Below are 17,551 nucleotides of genomic sequence, written 5' to 3' on the forward strand. Positions count from 1 at the left end.
CCTTTCCCCTTCCCAACATGTTCCTGACCCTGTCCTTCCCTGCCCGCACCCCCCCCCCAACGTTCCTGACCGCCTTCCTGCCCACGTTTCTGACTTTATCCTCTCAAGATTCTGACCTCCCCTACCCCCACCCCCCCATCACGGTCAAGTTTCTGACCTCCCCCAACAAGTTCCTGACTTCTCCCCGCCCCTCCCCCCCTCCCTCATAGATGGGGCATTGTGTATGGGTCATGGATTGTGAACAGGTTTATTGGGTATGAAGTCTATAGTGACAGTGTCATGATTTCCGGACATCGTCCAGTCCAATGTCACTTGCCACACACACACTGAGCTTTCCAAGAAATCAACCAGAACGAGGGGGAGGAGAGGGAGAATGCGTTTTGGGTATAAAGGGAGTGGAGTTGGAAGAACGTGCTCTGTCTTGCTATCTGGATCATGTTCTCGCTCTCGTTCTCCTGCCACCACCCCACCCCCACTTTTGATCTGGATCACATTCTTCCCCCATCCCCACTGTGCTCTCCATGCTCTTTACACTCCCACTCCCCTCAGAGTTCTTGACCTTCTCGCCCCGAGTTCCTGACCTCTCCTCCCATCCGATCCTCTCTTCACTCTTCGATCCTCTCTCTCCCTTTGATCCTCTTCCTCTCCCCCTCCTCTCTCTCCCTCCTCTCTCTCGCTCCCTCCACTCTCTCCCTCCTCTGTCTCTCCCCCTCCGATCCCCTCTCTATCCCCCTCTCTCTCCCCACTCTGCTTCCTTCTCTCTCCCCCCTGCAATTTCCTCTGTCTCTCCCCTTTCGATCCTCTCTCTTTCCCCCCTGCCTCCCCCCCACCCCACTCCCCCAGCCACCAGCGGATCTAGTAATCTTCTCTCACGGAGCTGAGGAAAGTGTGCATGGTGCAGGCTGCAACTGTTGGGTAGTGCATGGCTCCGGGACACCAAGTGCATTCGCAGATGGCCACAAAAGTGTTTGTGTAGATTGACACTCCGATTAGAAATATATACTAGTGAATTTTCTATTGCTCAAAGTCAGAGGAAATGGGTACAACATCACCTCTAAAAGCAAGTAATTTATAGTGTTACTGATTGATATCTATGTAATGGGATTTTTACAACATTACCACCTCCAGGATTTTAATATATTACTATGGCATTGCTCACAGTAAATGAAAATATTTGCTCTTTCCTACCTGTCTCTTGATCGTATATTTCCTCTTCTATTTCTCTCTCCCTATTTTTCTTTTTTTTTCTTCTCTCCTTCCTTCAATGGACAGTCTGGGCACTTGAGCAGCAGGCAGTAGGAAATAAAGGGAAAGGGTGAGGGGCAGCCAGGGAATTCTAACCTAGAGCAATGGTAAGAAAGTAAGAAGGCAGAGCACTAGTGATAGTTTGGGCTAGGGACAATGACAGAATGAAGCAATTGAAGATGGCTGCGCCAGGGAAGCATTCCTGATGAATTACAGCAGCAATGTCCTTAGGTTGCGATAAATGATCTCCCACAATTACAGCCATCTTTTTTGTGTCAGGTGTGATTACAGGCACTGATGGGTTTTTCCCTTGACCTCTCTTGACCTCAGTTTTGCTAGGGCTCCATGGTAACATACATTAAAATTCTGCCTTGATGTCTAAGACAGTTACTCTCACTTCTCCGTTGGTGTTCAGTTCTTGTGTCTCGGGTATAAAGAATGTTTGGGTGCCGTGTATAATAGAAAATTGAGCCAGTAGGATTGCATGCTCTTTGATTTATCTCTCTTGTGTTGTGGCCAGGTGATCCTTCACACCCACCCCCTCCAGCACAATAAAAGGAAAATCTACCCTATAAAACGTTCCAAGGTGCTTCACATTCAATTAATTATTTTTGAAGTATAGTTACTTACTATTGTTACGTAAATAAATGGGGCCACCAATCTGCACACCGCAATATTGTCCAAACAGTGAAGAACAAAAATGATTAGTTAATTTGTTTTTGATGGTAGTGGTTGAAGAAGGAATGTAGGCCAAGACATCAGTCAAACTTCATGCTCTTTTTCACTACGTGCCATGGGATCATTTACATCCACCTGCGCAGTCAATGGGGCCTCAGTTTAACACCTCGCATGAAAGATGGCATTTCCAACAATGCACTCACTCCCTCAGAACTGCATTGAAGTGTCAGCCTAATTATATGTTTAAGTCTTGGAATGGGATCTGAATTCACAATCTTCTGATTCAGAAGCTACAAAATAAGCCAAGCTGACGCAAGAAAGGCAGCAATTAAAACAGCAGCCAAACCCATGAATATAAAGAGCTGTTTGGTATTGATTAACACTGCATTTTGTTGGTGCTGTGGTTACTAAATCAAACAAATTTAAATTAATTTGTTATGAGTGTGAAGTCATGTGTGTTATGTTGCATTATTAATCAATGTCTTAATGAAGCAAAATTCAGCACCTCTCTTTTCCTACCCTGCAGTAAAATTAAAATGTTTACATCAAAATGCAGAAGACATTAAACATTCAGGAACCAAACTGCTGAAGAATCAATCCACACACAAGTTGATGGTAAAAAATCAATGAGTAAAGGCTACAAGGAAACATTTTTTCTGCTCTGTCGATGAATCACAGCTATAAAATGAGAAATTGTTTTTGAAAAAAGTAGCTTACAGCCACAAGTCCAGACAGTTGGCTATTAAATATGCAAGCAGTAGCTTTTACAGCAACGTATTAAGCTTGAAAACCAAGGCTGATTGCAGAATATTTTTGTTGCACAGTTGCTGTTCTCTCTCTATCTCAGGAATAAGGGTTTCACATTAAATTACATCAGGCAATCTGAACCCTGTTCCAAGTGAATGTGAGTCCACAGTACAAAACAAATCATATTTCAAAATTATTTGGGCAGACAATGGGGCACATTTTCATTTCCATTATACCTCATAGTGACCAGATGGGACAAAATGGAGCACTAAATTAAGCAAAACTTTTTCAGTGCCCTCAAATTTTTGGTCAGATGTGCAAAAGTCAATGAAAGTTCTTCACGAAAGGAAGCAGGAACTGCATTCAAATATAAAAAAGGCAGCATTAAAGTCCTACATGTGTTTTTCTGTCATCCTGCATTTGGATGCCAACAACCCTGCCCAGGAAGCATCACATCCAGACCTTCCAGATGCAGACCTTACAGGCAGGAGGTTTGTTAAAGGTCAGAGTTTGTAGCCCATTTCTGGCCATTGTTTCTGGGGTTTATTTTCTGCTGGAACTTAGGTTGTCGTGAGCCTTTGCTCCAGTTGCCCTAATTAATACATTTTACCCCAGCACCATTACTAGCACCAAGGGATTTCCCAATAAGCATTTTCCAAGCTAATTTGTTGGGAACAAGAGGGAAGTTAGGATGCCCAAGAGGTGCTTCATGCCCTTCACCACCTTCATCTGCAGAGAGAAATGAAATTACCTAGTGTTAGCGGAGACTCCCCTTCTCCAAGGAAGCTATATCAGCAGATCCCTGATAGTGTTACAGCCATATGTGATTGCCTGACTAAGCATTATCATAGAATCATAGAAACTTACAGCACGGAAAGAGACCATTTCAGCCCATCGAGTCCACGCCAGCCGGCCAAGAGCTATCCAGCCTAATCTCACTTTCCAGCTCTTGGTCCGTAGCCCTGTAGGTTACAGCACTTTAAGCGCACATCCAAGTATTTTTTAAATGTGGTGAGACTTTCTGCCTCTACCACCCTTTTGGGCATTGAGTTCTAGACCCCCACCACCCTCTGGGTGAAGGAATTTCCCCTCATTTCCTGTATACCTCCCCCCAATTACTTTAAATCTATGCCGCCTGGTTGTTGACGCCTCTGCCAAGGGAAACAGGTCCTATCCACACTATCCAGGCCCCTCATAATTTCATACGCCTCAATCAGATCTCTCCTCAGCTTCCTCTGTTCCAAAGAAATCAGATCCAGCATCTCCAATATTTCCTCATAGCCAAAATTCTCCAGTCCAGGCAACATTCTTGTAAACCTCCTCCGCACCCTTTCCAGTGTAATCACATCTTTCCTGTAATGTGGACCAGAACTTTAAATCTATGTCCCCTGGTTGTTGAACGATTCTTCAGAAATTATACTTAAAGGGTTGACGGTGGATAGGCAATAGCAAACCTTTAAAGATCATATGGACGAACTTCAACAATTGTACATCCCTGTCTGGAGTAAAAATAAAACGGAGAAGGTGGCTCAACCGTGGCTAACAAAGGAAATTAAGGATAGTGTTAAATCCAAGGAAGGGGCATACAAATTAGCCAGAAAAAGTAGCAAGCCGGAGGACTGGGAGAAATTTAGAATACAGCAGAGGAGGACAGAAAACGGATAATTATAGACCAGTTGGCCTGACGTCAGTGGTGGGGAAAATGTTGGAATCAATCATTAAGGATGAAATAGCAGCACATTTGGAAAGCAGTGATAGGATTGGTCCAAGTCAGCATGGATTTATGAAGGGGAAATCATGCTTGACAAATCTTCTGGAATTTTTTGAGGATGTAACTAGTAGAGTAGACAGGGGAGAACCAGTGGATATGATGTATTTGGACTTTCAAAAGGCTTTTGACAAGGTCCCACACAAGAGATTGGTGTGCAAAATCAAAGCACATGGTATTGGGGGTAATGTACTGACGTGGATAGAGAACTGGTTGGCAGACAGGAAGCAGAGAGTCGGGATTAACGGGTCCTTTTCAGAATGGCAGGCAGTGACTAGTGGGGTGCCGCAGGGCTCGATGCTAGGACCCCAGCTCTTTACAATATATATTAATGATTTGGATGATGGAATTGAGTGTAATATCTCCAAGTTTGCAGATGACACTAAACTGGGTGGTGGTGTGAGCTGTGAGGAGGACAGGATGATTTGGACAGGTTAGGTCAGTGGGCAAATACATGGCAGAAGCAGTATAATGTGGATAAATGTGAGGTTATCCACTTTGGGGGCAAAAACATGAAGGCAGAATATTATCTGAATGGCGGCAGATTAGGAAAAGGGGAGGTGCAGTGAGACCTGGGTGCCATGATTCATCAGGCATTGAAGGTTGGCATGCAGGTACAGCAGGCGGTGAGGAAGGCAAGTGGTATGTTGGCCTTCATAGCAAGAGGATTTGAGTACAGGAGTAGGGAGGTCTTACTGCAGTTGTACAGGGCCTTGGTGAGGCCCGACCTGGAATATTGTGTTAGTTTTAGTCTCCTAATCTGAGGAAGGACATTCTTGCTATTGAGGGAGTGCAGCGAAGGTTCACCATTCTGATTCCTGGGATGGCAGGACTGACATATGAGGAGAGACTAGATCGACTGGGCCTGTATTCACTGGAGTTTAGAAGGATGAGAGGGGATCTCATAAGAACATATAAAATTCTGACAGACTGGACAGGTTAGATGCAGGAAGAATGTTCCCGTTGTTGGGGACGTCCAGAACCAGGGGACATAGTCTTAGGATAAGGGGTAAGCCATTTAGGACTGAGATGAGGAGGAACTTCTTCACTCAGAGAGTTGTTAACCTATGGAATTCCCTACCGCAGAGAGTTGTTGATGCCAGTTCATCGGATATATTCAAGAGGGAGTTCGATATTACACTTGCAGCTAAAGGGATCAAGGGGTATGGATAGAAAGCAGGAATGGGGTACTGAAGGAATGATCAGCCATGATCTTATTGAATGGTGGTGCAGGCTCGAAAGGCCGAATGGCCTACTCCTGCACCTATTTTCTATGTTTCTATCCCAATCAGCATATCATGCTTTAGATGATAACACATGAAAAAAGGCATGTCAGCATAATCAAAACCCAATGTAGATCAGATTGGAACACAGGAGCAGGAATAGACCATTCAGCCCATTGAGCCTGTTCCGCTATTCAATTAATTCATCGCTGATCTGTACTTAGCTCCATCTTCCCTCTTGGTTCCAGATCCCTTAATATTCTTGCCTGACAGACATCTATCAATCTCAATTTTGAAAGTTTCAATTGACATACCTCAACAGCTTTTTCGGGGAGAAAGTTCCAGATTTCCACTACTCTTTGTGTGAATACGTGCTTTCTGATATCACCCCTGAATGGCTTAGCTCTAATTTTAAGGTTATGCTCCCATGTTCTAGATGCCCCCACCAGAGGAAATAGTTTCTATCTTGCTACCCTATCAAATCCTTTAATTATCTTAAACACCTCAATTATATCACCCCTTAATTTTCTATATTCAAGGGAATACAAGTGTAGTCTATGCAACCTGCCCTCATAATTTAACCATTTTAGCCGCAGTATCATTCTGGTGAATCTGTACTGCACCCCCTCCAAGGCCAATATATTCTTCCTGAGGTGTGGTGCCCATAGCTGAACGCAGTACTCCAGATGAGATCTAACCAGAGATTTATATATCTGTAGCATAACTTCCATCCCATTGCATTCCAGCCCCTTTGAGATGAAGGCTGGCACTCATTTATCCTTTTTAATTATTTTTTGCACCTATCCACTAGCTTTTAGTGATTTCTGCTCATCCACAGTTCCCAGCTTCTCGCAATTTAAAATATACTCTGATCTATCTTTCTTAGGTCCAAAGTGGATAACCTCACATTTTCCCAGATTGAACTCCACTGTCACAGTTTTGTTTACTCGCTTAACCTTTTGCAACTTTCTGCTCCCATCTACAGTACTTACTATGCCATCTAACTTAGTGTTGTCAAGAAACTTGAATATCTGTCTCTCTATTCCTTCATTCAAGTCATTTATAAATATAGTGAAAAGCTAAGGCCCTAGTACAGATCCCTGAGGGAGACCTCTATCACATTCTGCAAATTTCATTATAGACAAATTATCTCTGCCCCCTACCTGCTCACCTATCCAAACCAATAGGTTGCCTCCAATTCTATACCTGCTCATTTTTGTTCACAGTCTCTTATGTGGAACCTTGTTGAATACCTTCTGGAACTCCATATAAATAACATCCATAGAAAACCCCCTTATCTACCACGTTGGGGTGGAGTGTAGAATGTTTCAGTATAAGGGGTGTCGCAGTTGTGTGAAGCGGACTGGTTGGGCTGGGTGCTCTTTGCCTTTCTGTCATTGTTCATAGGTTTAGATGTAACCTTTAAGGCTGCGGACCAAGGGCCGTGCGGCTCTTTTTTGGCCGGCGCGGACACAGTGGGCCAATATGGCCTCCTTCTGCGCTGTAAATGTCTATGTTTCTATGTTTGTTACCTCCTCAAAAAATTCAACAAGGTTCTTTAGACATGACTTACCCTTTACAAATCCATGCTATCTCTCTGATCAGCTCATGTTCGATGGGGATTTGTCTATCTTTATGTCATTATTTTCTCCATCAACACTTTTTAAACTTATGTTGAAACTAGTTGGTTCCTACCCTTGATTTACTTTTAGTTTTCCTTGTATCTTTTGTACTTTATCCTCATCCTCTACTGTGAAGACCGATACAAAATAGCTGTATAATAAGGCTTCCATTTGCTGATTTTCAATTATAATATCCCACCAAAATGTCACCAACTATTGTGCAAGTCCTGGCATACCTACCATGGAGAACTGTCTTGTTATAGTCTGGGTCAATGGAGAGGTGGTGGATGCAGAGTTGTGGATTTTTCTATAAGGACATCTGCAGCTACCGTGCAGAATAGAACTGACATATGCAGGGACAGATGTGGCCTGAAACATACCATGAAATTTTCCACCACGAGAAAGCCTCTCAGCCCATCGTGTCTGTGCCATCTCTCTAAAAGAGCTATTCATGTATTCCTCCTGTTCCGTTGCCCTTACCCCATACTCTTTAAACTTTCCTTTTCAAGTATTTATTAATTTCCCTTTAAATCTATTGTAATGAATTATGTTTCCACTACTGTCCCTAATAAGGCACTCCATAGCCTAACAACCTTCTGAATAAAAAGTATTCTCCTAACCTCTATCTTTGTTATGATCTTGAACTTATGCCTTGGGGTTATTTGCCTTATACCTTCTTGCAGGCATGTTATATTGCTGACCTATTGGACTAGCACCATAGAGGGCAACCCTCCTCACAATCACCTCACTTTGACTTTAGCAAGCATTATAAAGCATATCTGCTTCAAGATTGTCTTTCCTTCATTGTTGACTGCTGTTTTTGATATCCTGCCCTCCAGCCTTGAGGAAGACTGCTTAATGGATTGAAATGGCTTTTGAGTTTGTGAAACTCCCCATTAATTGTCCCTGTCCCTTTAAATTTGGCTTTCTTCCACAACTAAGCCGTGATTTTAAGAACCTCGGTGGGTCCGTGGTGGCCGATGTCAGTGGTGTGTCCTGACCCCGCTGCTGGCTCCAGCCCGCTGTCTGAAATGAATTTCCCCTGATTGGGCTTGTTAAGCCCGCTCAACGTGTTTCACGGCCAATTAGAGGAAGCAGGTCTGGTGACGTCATTTGATGACGTGTCATCAGCCAGTTGCCTTAAAGGGACCATGGCCAACTTTAATTTGACATTTTTGCTTTCAGTGTTCTACAGTATTGAGGTGCTGCAAACACTGCCAAGCACCCAGGTTCTCCCATGATATAGAAGGAGTCACAGAACACAGGGAGGTCCTCTTCCCTTTCCATGAGCGGAAGAGACCTCCCCAGGAGATCAACACAGTCTGGTTGCACATTGCAGAGGATGGTATAAAGAGGGATGTAGTCAGGAGGACCTGGGTGGAGTGCTGCAAACATTTCAATGATCTCAGTAGATCACGAAACGTCAGTACAAAGCCATACTCAAACTCATCCTGCTGTGTCTCTCATTACATCCCCATCACTCAGCATTCCCTACTCTACTCTTGCACATCCTTACACCAACATACCTTGCATCTCCACCCATCGCTCTCTATCTATATTATCACATCCCCATCTCACTAGCCACCCCTCACACTCATCCTCATCCTAGTGCAATCAAAGCAACGAACATCACACAACAGTAGTTACTTGGGAGTTTTATGCAATGTTCATGAAAAGTTTCTGTTAATGTGGTGTCAAACATTGAAACCTTTATTTTCAACGCTTTGTATTCTTGGACAGATTCGTGTGCCGCTTTGGCAGTGGCTTAGTGAGTTGCAGTGAATGGTGAGACATAACGGTATCCCCACAATGGCGATGAGTGTGAAAGGAATGGCTTGGGCATTGTAGGGATGCTTTATGGTGTTGGTTGGAGTGGTGCCAACCTGGCACATCATGTGGCAGCCAGGGTGTACAACATCAAATGAAGTAAATCTGGCCATGGTAAGACCCTCCCTGGCCTCCCGGGCTGTAATGTAGTCGGGTGCTGATGCCCTCTGTCCTGTGCAGCATCAGTTGATTGTGAAGAAGGTTGGTGTTGTTGGTGCTGCCGGTGTTCCTGGTGATGTTGGAGTTGGGGCTGATCGTAGTGGGATTCTGAGGACCAAGGTCAGAGAGTTTCAAGGGCACCCGTGCTGATAGAATAGATGGCAGGGGAAGTAGAGATAACAGAAGCGATCTGTCAATGGTTGGAGCGGTAATAAGGTCAGACTGGGTGGAAACTTGTGTAAAGTCTTGCAGCATCCTAAATCTGTAGTGGAAATGCAGTTTAGAGAAGTGAGAATGGAACATATCTCAATCAGCTGGGAGCTTCGACTTGACATTTGAAGCTGTCAACTCACCAGCTGATTCAATGGCCAGTGACCTCCCTCCTCAGCTTCATAGACGAGGTCTAGCCACAGTGGGAAATCAATCGATGACCTGTCAAATCAAAAAATCTGGCAAAAAAGCATTGTTACATGGCTGTAAACAAGCCACTAATGATTTTAATTGCTTCCCCCGCCGCTGACTGTCGGGTCTGCTCAGCACTGGCAAACCCGACATTGAGGAAATCCAGTGTGCGCATTTTGACATTGGGGTCCCGACCCGTTGTCAATCATTTTAAATTTAACAACTGACCTGCCACCCATCCCGTCCACTGAGCACCAGCAAAATTACGGCCCTAGTGTCCTCTCTAAACCTAGTTTAATGCTACTGGTACTGTGAATAATTACGTAGGTTAGAGAATTTAATGCTATTATCATTTGATACTTCAGATGGAATTTGCACCAGTTCTTAACCATTTAGAACTGACACACCTATATACAAAAATTGGCCCCAATATCTATCGGAAAGTGGAAATGGATGATAAGGAAGAAAATGACACACTGGTGTAGAATTTTGTCAGCTGTGGCTTTGTGGATAGCCAAATTTAAAGATTGTGGATTCAAGTCCCATTCCAGACACTTGAACACAAAAATCTATGCTGACACTCCAGTGTAGTGCTGAGGGAATGCTGCACTGCCGGATAAGACGTTAAACTAAGGTCTCGTCTACTCTCTCGGAGAAGCAAATGATCCGATGGCACTATTTCAAAGAAGCGCAGAGGAGTTATCCCCGGTTCCTGGCTAATATTTATCTCTCAATCAACATCACTAAAAAATAGATTATCTTTTTTTATTCATTCCTGGGATGTGGGCATAGTTGGGAAGGCCTGCATTTATTGCCCATCCCTAATTGCCCTTGAGAAGGAGGTGGTGAGCCATCTTCTTGAACCGCTGCAGTCCCTGTGATGAAAGTACTCCCACAGTGCTGTTAGGGAGGGAGTTCCAGGCTTTTGACCCGGCAATGATGAAGGAACGGCGATATATTTCCAAGTCACGATGGAGTGTGACTTGGAGGGAAACTTAGAGGTGATGGTGTTCCCATGCGCCTGCTGCCCTTGTCCTTCGAGGTGGTCGGTTTAGGAGGTACTGTTAAAGAAGTCTTGGTGAATGGCTGCAGTGCGTCTTGTAGATGGTACACACTGCGGCCACAGTGCAGTGGTGGTGGAGGGAGTGAAAGTTTAAGTTGGTGGATGGGGTGCCAATCAAACAGGCTGTTTTATCCTAGTTAAACTCATCTAGACTAGTGGAGAGTATTCCATCACACTCCTGACTTGTGCCTTATAGATGGTGGAAAGGCTTTGGGAAGTCAGGAGATGCCGCAGAATTCCTAATCTCTGACCTGTTCTTGTAGTCACAGTATTTATGTGATTACAAGATGTTGATGGTGGGGATTCATCTAAAGTAATGCCGTTGAATGTAAAGGGGCGGTGGTTAGACTCTAGCTTATTGGAGATAGTAATTGCCTGACACTTATGTGGCGCGAATTGCCACATTTCCTCTGCCTACCTGGGGCTCACTTGCCGTGTAGGAGTTCCAGGTAGAACGCTTGCTTTGGGAGTCTTGTGTCGGGCATGCGGACAATGTGGCCCGCCTAATGGAGCTGGTCGAGCGTGGTCAGTGCTTTGATGCTGGGGATGTTGGCCCGATCGAGAACACTGACGTTGGTGCGTCTATCTTGCGCCAATCTTCTCAATCTTCCTCGCTGCAATGCTCCATCTCACACTCAACAAGCTCCCCGCTGGAGTGGAACTAAACTATAGAACCAGTTGGAACCTGTTCAACCTTCATCGCCTCCAGGCTAGATCGTGACCGTCCCATCCTCTGTCGTTGAACTACAGGACGTGGACGATGCTTGCGTCTGCGCACATTCAGAGGCTGAACTCCAAGCCATCGTCAACATCTTCACCGAGGCATACGAAAGCACAGGCCTTACACTAAACATCCGTAAGACAAAGGTCCTCCACCAACCTGACCCTGCCACACAGCTCTGCCCCCCCTGGTCATCAACATCCACGGCGCGGCCTTGGACAACAACATGGACCACTTTCCATACCTTTGGAGCCTACTATCAGCAAGGGAAGACATTGACGACGAGGTCCAACACCACCTCCAGTGCGCCAGCGCAGCCATCGGTCACCTGAGGAAGAGCCTATTCGAAGATCAGGCCCTCAAATCTGGCACTAAGCTTATGGGCTACAGGGCTGTATTGATACCCGCTCTCCTGTATGGCTCAGACACATGGACCATATACAGCTGTCTCCGGAAGATCCTGCAAATCTCCTGGGAGGATAGTACACTCCCACAACTGTGATCGCTTCTTTTTTGTTCTTCAATTCAGCCCATATGGCCTTGTTTGATGACCCCTCTAACATATCATCCCTTCTCACAGCTGTAATTGTTTCTTTAATTAATACTGCGACCCAGCTCCCCCCCCCCCCGCCACCTCCTTTTTAACCCGCACTCTATCCCGTCTGAAAATGCGGTAACTAGGAATGTTGAGCTGCCATACCTGCCCTTTTTTCAGCCATGTCTCAGTAGTAGCTATAATATCATACTTCCAAGTGTCTATCTGTGCTCTCAGCTCATCTGCCTTATTCCCTATACCCCTTGCATTGAAATATATACCATTTAATGGTTCAAAACTCCCTTGTTGTCTATTTTCCAGCCCTTGTTTGCTCTGTCTTCCAAATTCACTCTCTACTTTTCTGCTGCAAAATTCCAACTTTGCTTCCTTCCCCACTGAATCTATTCTCCCTTTGCCATTCCTCTACCAAGCTAATTTAAACCCTCCCCAATAGCACTAGCGAACCCTCCCACGAGGATACTGACCCCTGCTATGTTGAGGTGCAATCCTTTCTGCTTGTACAAGTCCCACCTCGCCCAGAATCGGTCTCAGTGCCTCGGGAATCTAAAGCCCTCCTGCCTGCACAATCTCTCCATCCATGCATTAATTTTCTCTTTCCACCTATTTCTGAACTCACTAGCACGTGGCACCAGCAGTAACCCGGAGATGACTACCTTCTCTGTGTTTACCCCCACTCCACCCCAACTATGACAAGCCAGATTGAGAGGCAGTTGGACGGGTAGGCCTGCAGCAACGGGCCCACCAGAGAGCAGAGAGGAGGGAGTGGAGGCCAGGATTGGGTGCTGGGTCGGAAGGCCTGGATCGGGGGGGTCAGAGATCGGCAGAGGAGGAGGAGTCAGAAGGCTGGGATCAGGGGGCCAGAGTGGGAGGTCAGGGGTCGGAATAGGAGGGAGGGCCGGGAATTGGGAGGGCGGAGGATGGATGGGGGACCGGGGATTGGAGGCCAGGGAGTGGTTGGGAACCAGGGGAATTTTAACCCCAAAAAACAGGAGGGTTTGGGTCAGGTGAGAGGTTAAAGTGGTAGATCTGGGGGTGGGGGAATCGGAGGCCGGAGGGTGGTCAGGAACCAGGGATCAGAGGCTCGTGGTGGGGTTCGGAGGCCTCATGGGGTGTGAGTCGGGGTAGAGATCGGAAGGGCGGGGGGTTGTCCGATCACAGAGGGTTGGTGAGGCAGGGACCAGCGGTAAGTGGAAAGGATCTTAGTTCCTGGGTCCAACAGTCCTTGCCTTCCTTTAGCTGCTGGGTTTGAGCAACCCAGCCGCCTGAGTTAAGTTTGAAATGGTGATTTGAAATGAGGCACGCAGACTCATTATAATATTTAAAATGCCTCCTCGCCTCCTGGGAGTGGTTTAGCCGCCCACTCCCTTCCGACCCAGGAACCAATCCTGGCCTCCGCTCCTGCCTCCACTAAAACCGGAAGTGGGCAGATTGAGGTCGGGTTTCAGATTTTTACCACTTTAACCTCCCACCTGACACAAACCCTTCTGTTTTTTGGGGTTAAAATTGTGTTGAATCTGGAGGAATTTAGGTCACCTGGGATCATTTACCAACAATTTTTTATGTGTTTGTATCTCACAGGTATGGCTAGAAAAGAAAAAAAAAATTCTTCATGAAGATCAAAAAAAACAAAAACTGAAAGAACAGCAGGAAAATGAGGAGAGAAAGCAGGTTACTCCATTTGTCTTCAATGTTTCAGTGCTCTTTTAACCTCATGAATATATACTGTTTTGATAACCTTAGCTTGTTGAATTTTGAAATATATGAGGCTAGTAAATGACTTTATTCAATTTATAGAATGCTGATTCACTATAATGTTTTACAGCTTACTTTATCAACCTGCAAAAAATGTTGAACTATAAGGTGAACGCTGGATTTTAATTCCATTTTCGATATCAAGCAATGTGCATTATGTGGGAAATTACAGTATTGGCGATGAGAGTTTCTCAATGTTATTTAAATTAATTTTCAGTACAGCACAGCTTCAATAATAGATGATCCCATCTAGGTCCATATTATAACATTGATCTGCTTCAACAATATGATCAACTGACTAACATCTTTTGATCATAACAAATATAACGAGCTGAAGCAGGCCTAGGACCCAGTGGTTAATTACACACGCAGAATTATCCACAGCAATTGTGTTTTTAAATGTAGCAAATCAGTAACAGACATTATTTGCCAGTATATACTCTCTCGCTCTCTCTATCACCATTCTGACATTTTATACATTTTCTTGAAGTTGTACCCCAACAAAATCATAGCATGTTACAGCACAGAAGGAGGCCATTTGGCCCATCGTGCCTGTGCTGGATATTTGTAAGAGCCATCCAATTACTCCCACTCCCCTGCTCTTTCCCCATAGCCTAGCAACCTTTTCCTTTTCAAGTATTTATCCAATTCCATTTTGAAAGTTATTATTGAATCTGCTTCCGCAGATCATAACAAGTCACTGCATAAATGTTTCTCTCTTCATGTCACCACGCTCTTTTGACAATTAGTTTAAATCTGTTTACCTCTGGTTACCGACCATTCTGCCACTGCAAATAGTTTCTCCTTATTTACTCTATCAAAACCCTTCAAAATTTTGAACACCTCTATCAAATCTCCTCTTAACCTTGTCTGTCTAAGGAGAAGAACCTCAATTTCTCTAGTCTCTCCATGTAACTTAAGTTTTTTATTACCAGGACCATTCTAGTAAATCTCCTCTACACCCTCTCTACGGGTCTAACATCCTTCCTAAAGTGTGGTGCCCAGAATTGGCTACAATACTCCAACTGGGGCCTAACCAGTATTTTGTAAAGGTTTAGCATAAGTTCCTAGCTTTTGTACTCTACTTCTCCCTATATCTGTAATCTTTTCCAACCCCACAATTCCCTGAGATATCTGCGCTCCTCTAATTCTGGCCGCTTGAGCATCCCTGATTTTAATCGCTTAAACATTGGTAGCCATGCCTTCAGCTGCCAAGGCCCTAAAAACCTCTGGAATTCCCTTCCTAAATCTCTCCGTCTCTCTACCTCACTTTCCTCCTTTAAGACGCTCCTTAAAACCTACCTCTTCGACTAAACTTTTGGTCATCTACCCTAATTTCTCCTAATGTGGCTCGGTGTTAAATTTTGTTTTATAACACTCCTGTGAAGCACCTTGAGACGTTTTACTATGTTCGGGCCCTCGAGCCTGCTCCGCCATTCATAAGATCATGGCTGATCTGATCTTGGCCTCAACTCCACTTTCCTGCCTGTTCCCCATCATCCCTCACTCCCCTGTAGTTTGAAAATCTGTCTATTACCGCCTTGAATATATTCAGTGGCTCAGCCTCCACAGCTCTCTGGCTTAGAGAATTCCAAAGATTCACAACCCTCTGAGAGAAGAAATTCCTCCTCATCTCCGTCTTAAATGGGCCCCTAGCTCTAGATTCCCCCATGAGAGGAAACACCCTTAGCATCTACCCTGTCAAGCCCCCTTAGAATCTTATGGCCCTGAAACCTCGGTTTCTTCATCCCGTGGGCATTCGACTAAAAATAGGACAAAAGATGCGCACTTACCTTTAGGTCGAACGCTCATCAGAGATCCCGGACTCAAGGACTCTTCTTCTCTCGCAACGGAGCCTGTTCACGTTGCGACGTCTGTAGGAGTCAAGTGGGCCTGGAAACTCAATCACGGTAAAGTATTTTCTCATTCATAGTAATAGGAGTTTCACAAGTCTAAAACTCCTATTACTATGAATGAGAAACAGCCCCAAACATTACATAACATTTTTTTTAAAACACCTCACATAAATACATTATAGAAATTAAAGTTGATCAAAATGTTTTTGGAAAAAAAAATTTGCCGATTTAAAAAAAAAGTTTTAATTATGGTTTAAAATAAAATTACCTGAATGGGCAGGGGTTTTAACATAAATATGTATTTTTAAATTTTATTTTTATATGTTTTTGATATGTTTTAAAATTCTTACGCTGGTAAAAGTACACTGCAGGCGCAAGAGTTTTCAGGACATTCGCAGGGCAAGAGATGGACAAATTGCTCAATCTCTGTTGTGGGAGTGTCCTTCTCCCCGAGATGCATGTGATCTGTCAAGCCAGAAAATTGACAGATCGGAAAAGCTGGTTTTCGGTGCATACGCATTGCGCGCCGAAAACCAGCTTTAGCGACGTCCTCCGGGTCCGTACACACTCCATACGGACCCGGGGAGGCCAGGATTTCAGGGCCTATATGTTTTAATAAGATCACCTCTCATTCTTCCAACCTCCAATGAGTATAGGCCCAACCTGTTCAACCTTTCTTCATAAGGCAACCCCTTCATCTCAGGAATCAACCTAGTGAACCTTCTCTGAAATGCCTCCAATGCAAGTATATCCCTCCTTAAATAAGGAGACAAAAACGGTACACAGTACTCTAGGTCTGGTCTCACCAATGCCCTGTACAGTTGTAATAAGACTTCCCTACTTTTATACTCCATCTCCCTTGCATTAAAGGCCAGCATTCCATTTGCCTTCCTAATTACTTGCTGTACCTGCATGCTAACTTTTTGTGTTTCATATACGAGGACACCCAGATTTGTCTGTACCGCAGCATTCTGTAGTCTCTCCATTTAAATAATATTTTGCTTTTCTATTCTTCCTACCAAAGTGGATAACCTCACATTTTCCCACATTATACTCCATCTGCCAAATTTTTGCCCACTCACTTAGCCTATCCATATCCCTTTGCAGACACGTTATGTCCTCCTCACAACTTGCTTTCCCACCTAACTTTGAATCATTAGCAAATTTGGCCACAGTACTCAGTCCCTTCATCCAAGTCATTAATATAGATTGTAAATAGTTGAGGCCCCAGCACTGATCCCTGTGGTACCCCACCAGTTATAATTTGCCAACCTGACAATGACCCATTTACCCCGACTTTCTGTTAAACCCGCAATCCCGTGAGTTCTTATCTTGTGCAGTAACCATTTATGTGGCACCTTATCGAGTGCTTTTTGGAAATCCAAATACACTACATCGACTGGTATCCCTTTATCCACCCTGCTCGTTACATCCTCAAAGAACGCTAATAAATTTGTCAAACACGATTTCTCTTTCATAAACTATGTTGACTCTGCTTGATAGTATTATGATTTTCTAAATGTCCTGCTACTACTCCCTTAATAATGGATTCCAGCATTTTCCCAATGACAGATGTTAGATTAACTGGCCTATAGTTTCCTGCTTTCTGTCTCCCTCCTTTCTTGAATAAGGGTGTTACATTTGCGGTTTTCCAATCCGCTGGGACCTTTCCAGAATCTAGGGAATTTTGGAAGATTACAACCAATGTGTCCACTATCTCTGCAGCCACTTCTTTTAAGACCCTAGGATGCAGGCCATCAGGTCCAGGGGACTTGTCAGCCTTTAGTCCCATTAGTTTACCTAGTACTTTTTCTCTCGTGATCGTGATTGTTTTAAGTTCCTCCTTCCTTTTTGCCCCTTGATTATCTACTATTATTGGGATGCTTTCAGTGTCTTCTACCGTGAAGACAGATACAAAATATTTGTTCAAAG

General features: G+C 44.4%; 1 protein-coding gene across 1 annotated transcript in view; it reads left to right on the forward strand.

Moving 5' to 3' along the window:
* map9 (microtubule-associated protein 9) overlaps window positions 1-17,551 on the forward strand; it is a 330,082-nt gene that overhangs the window by 282,625 nt on the left and 29,906 nt on the right. The window contains exon 11 of the mRNA XM_070871655.1: window positions 13,590-13,679. Within this exon, the coding sequence (XP_070727756.1) occupies window positions 13,590-13,679 (90 nt within the window). The remainder of the gene's footprint in view (window positions 1-13,589; window positions 13,680-17,551) is intronic.

Source organism: Pristiophorus japonicus, chromosome 2, assembly GCF_044704955.1.
Source record: "Pristiophorus japonicus isolate sPriJap1 chromosome 2, sPriJap1.hap1, whole genome shotgun sequence".
Lineage (NCBI taxonomy): Eukaryota > Metazoa > Chordata > Chondrichthyes > Pristiophoridae > Pristiophorus > Pristiophorus japonicus.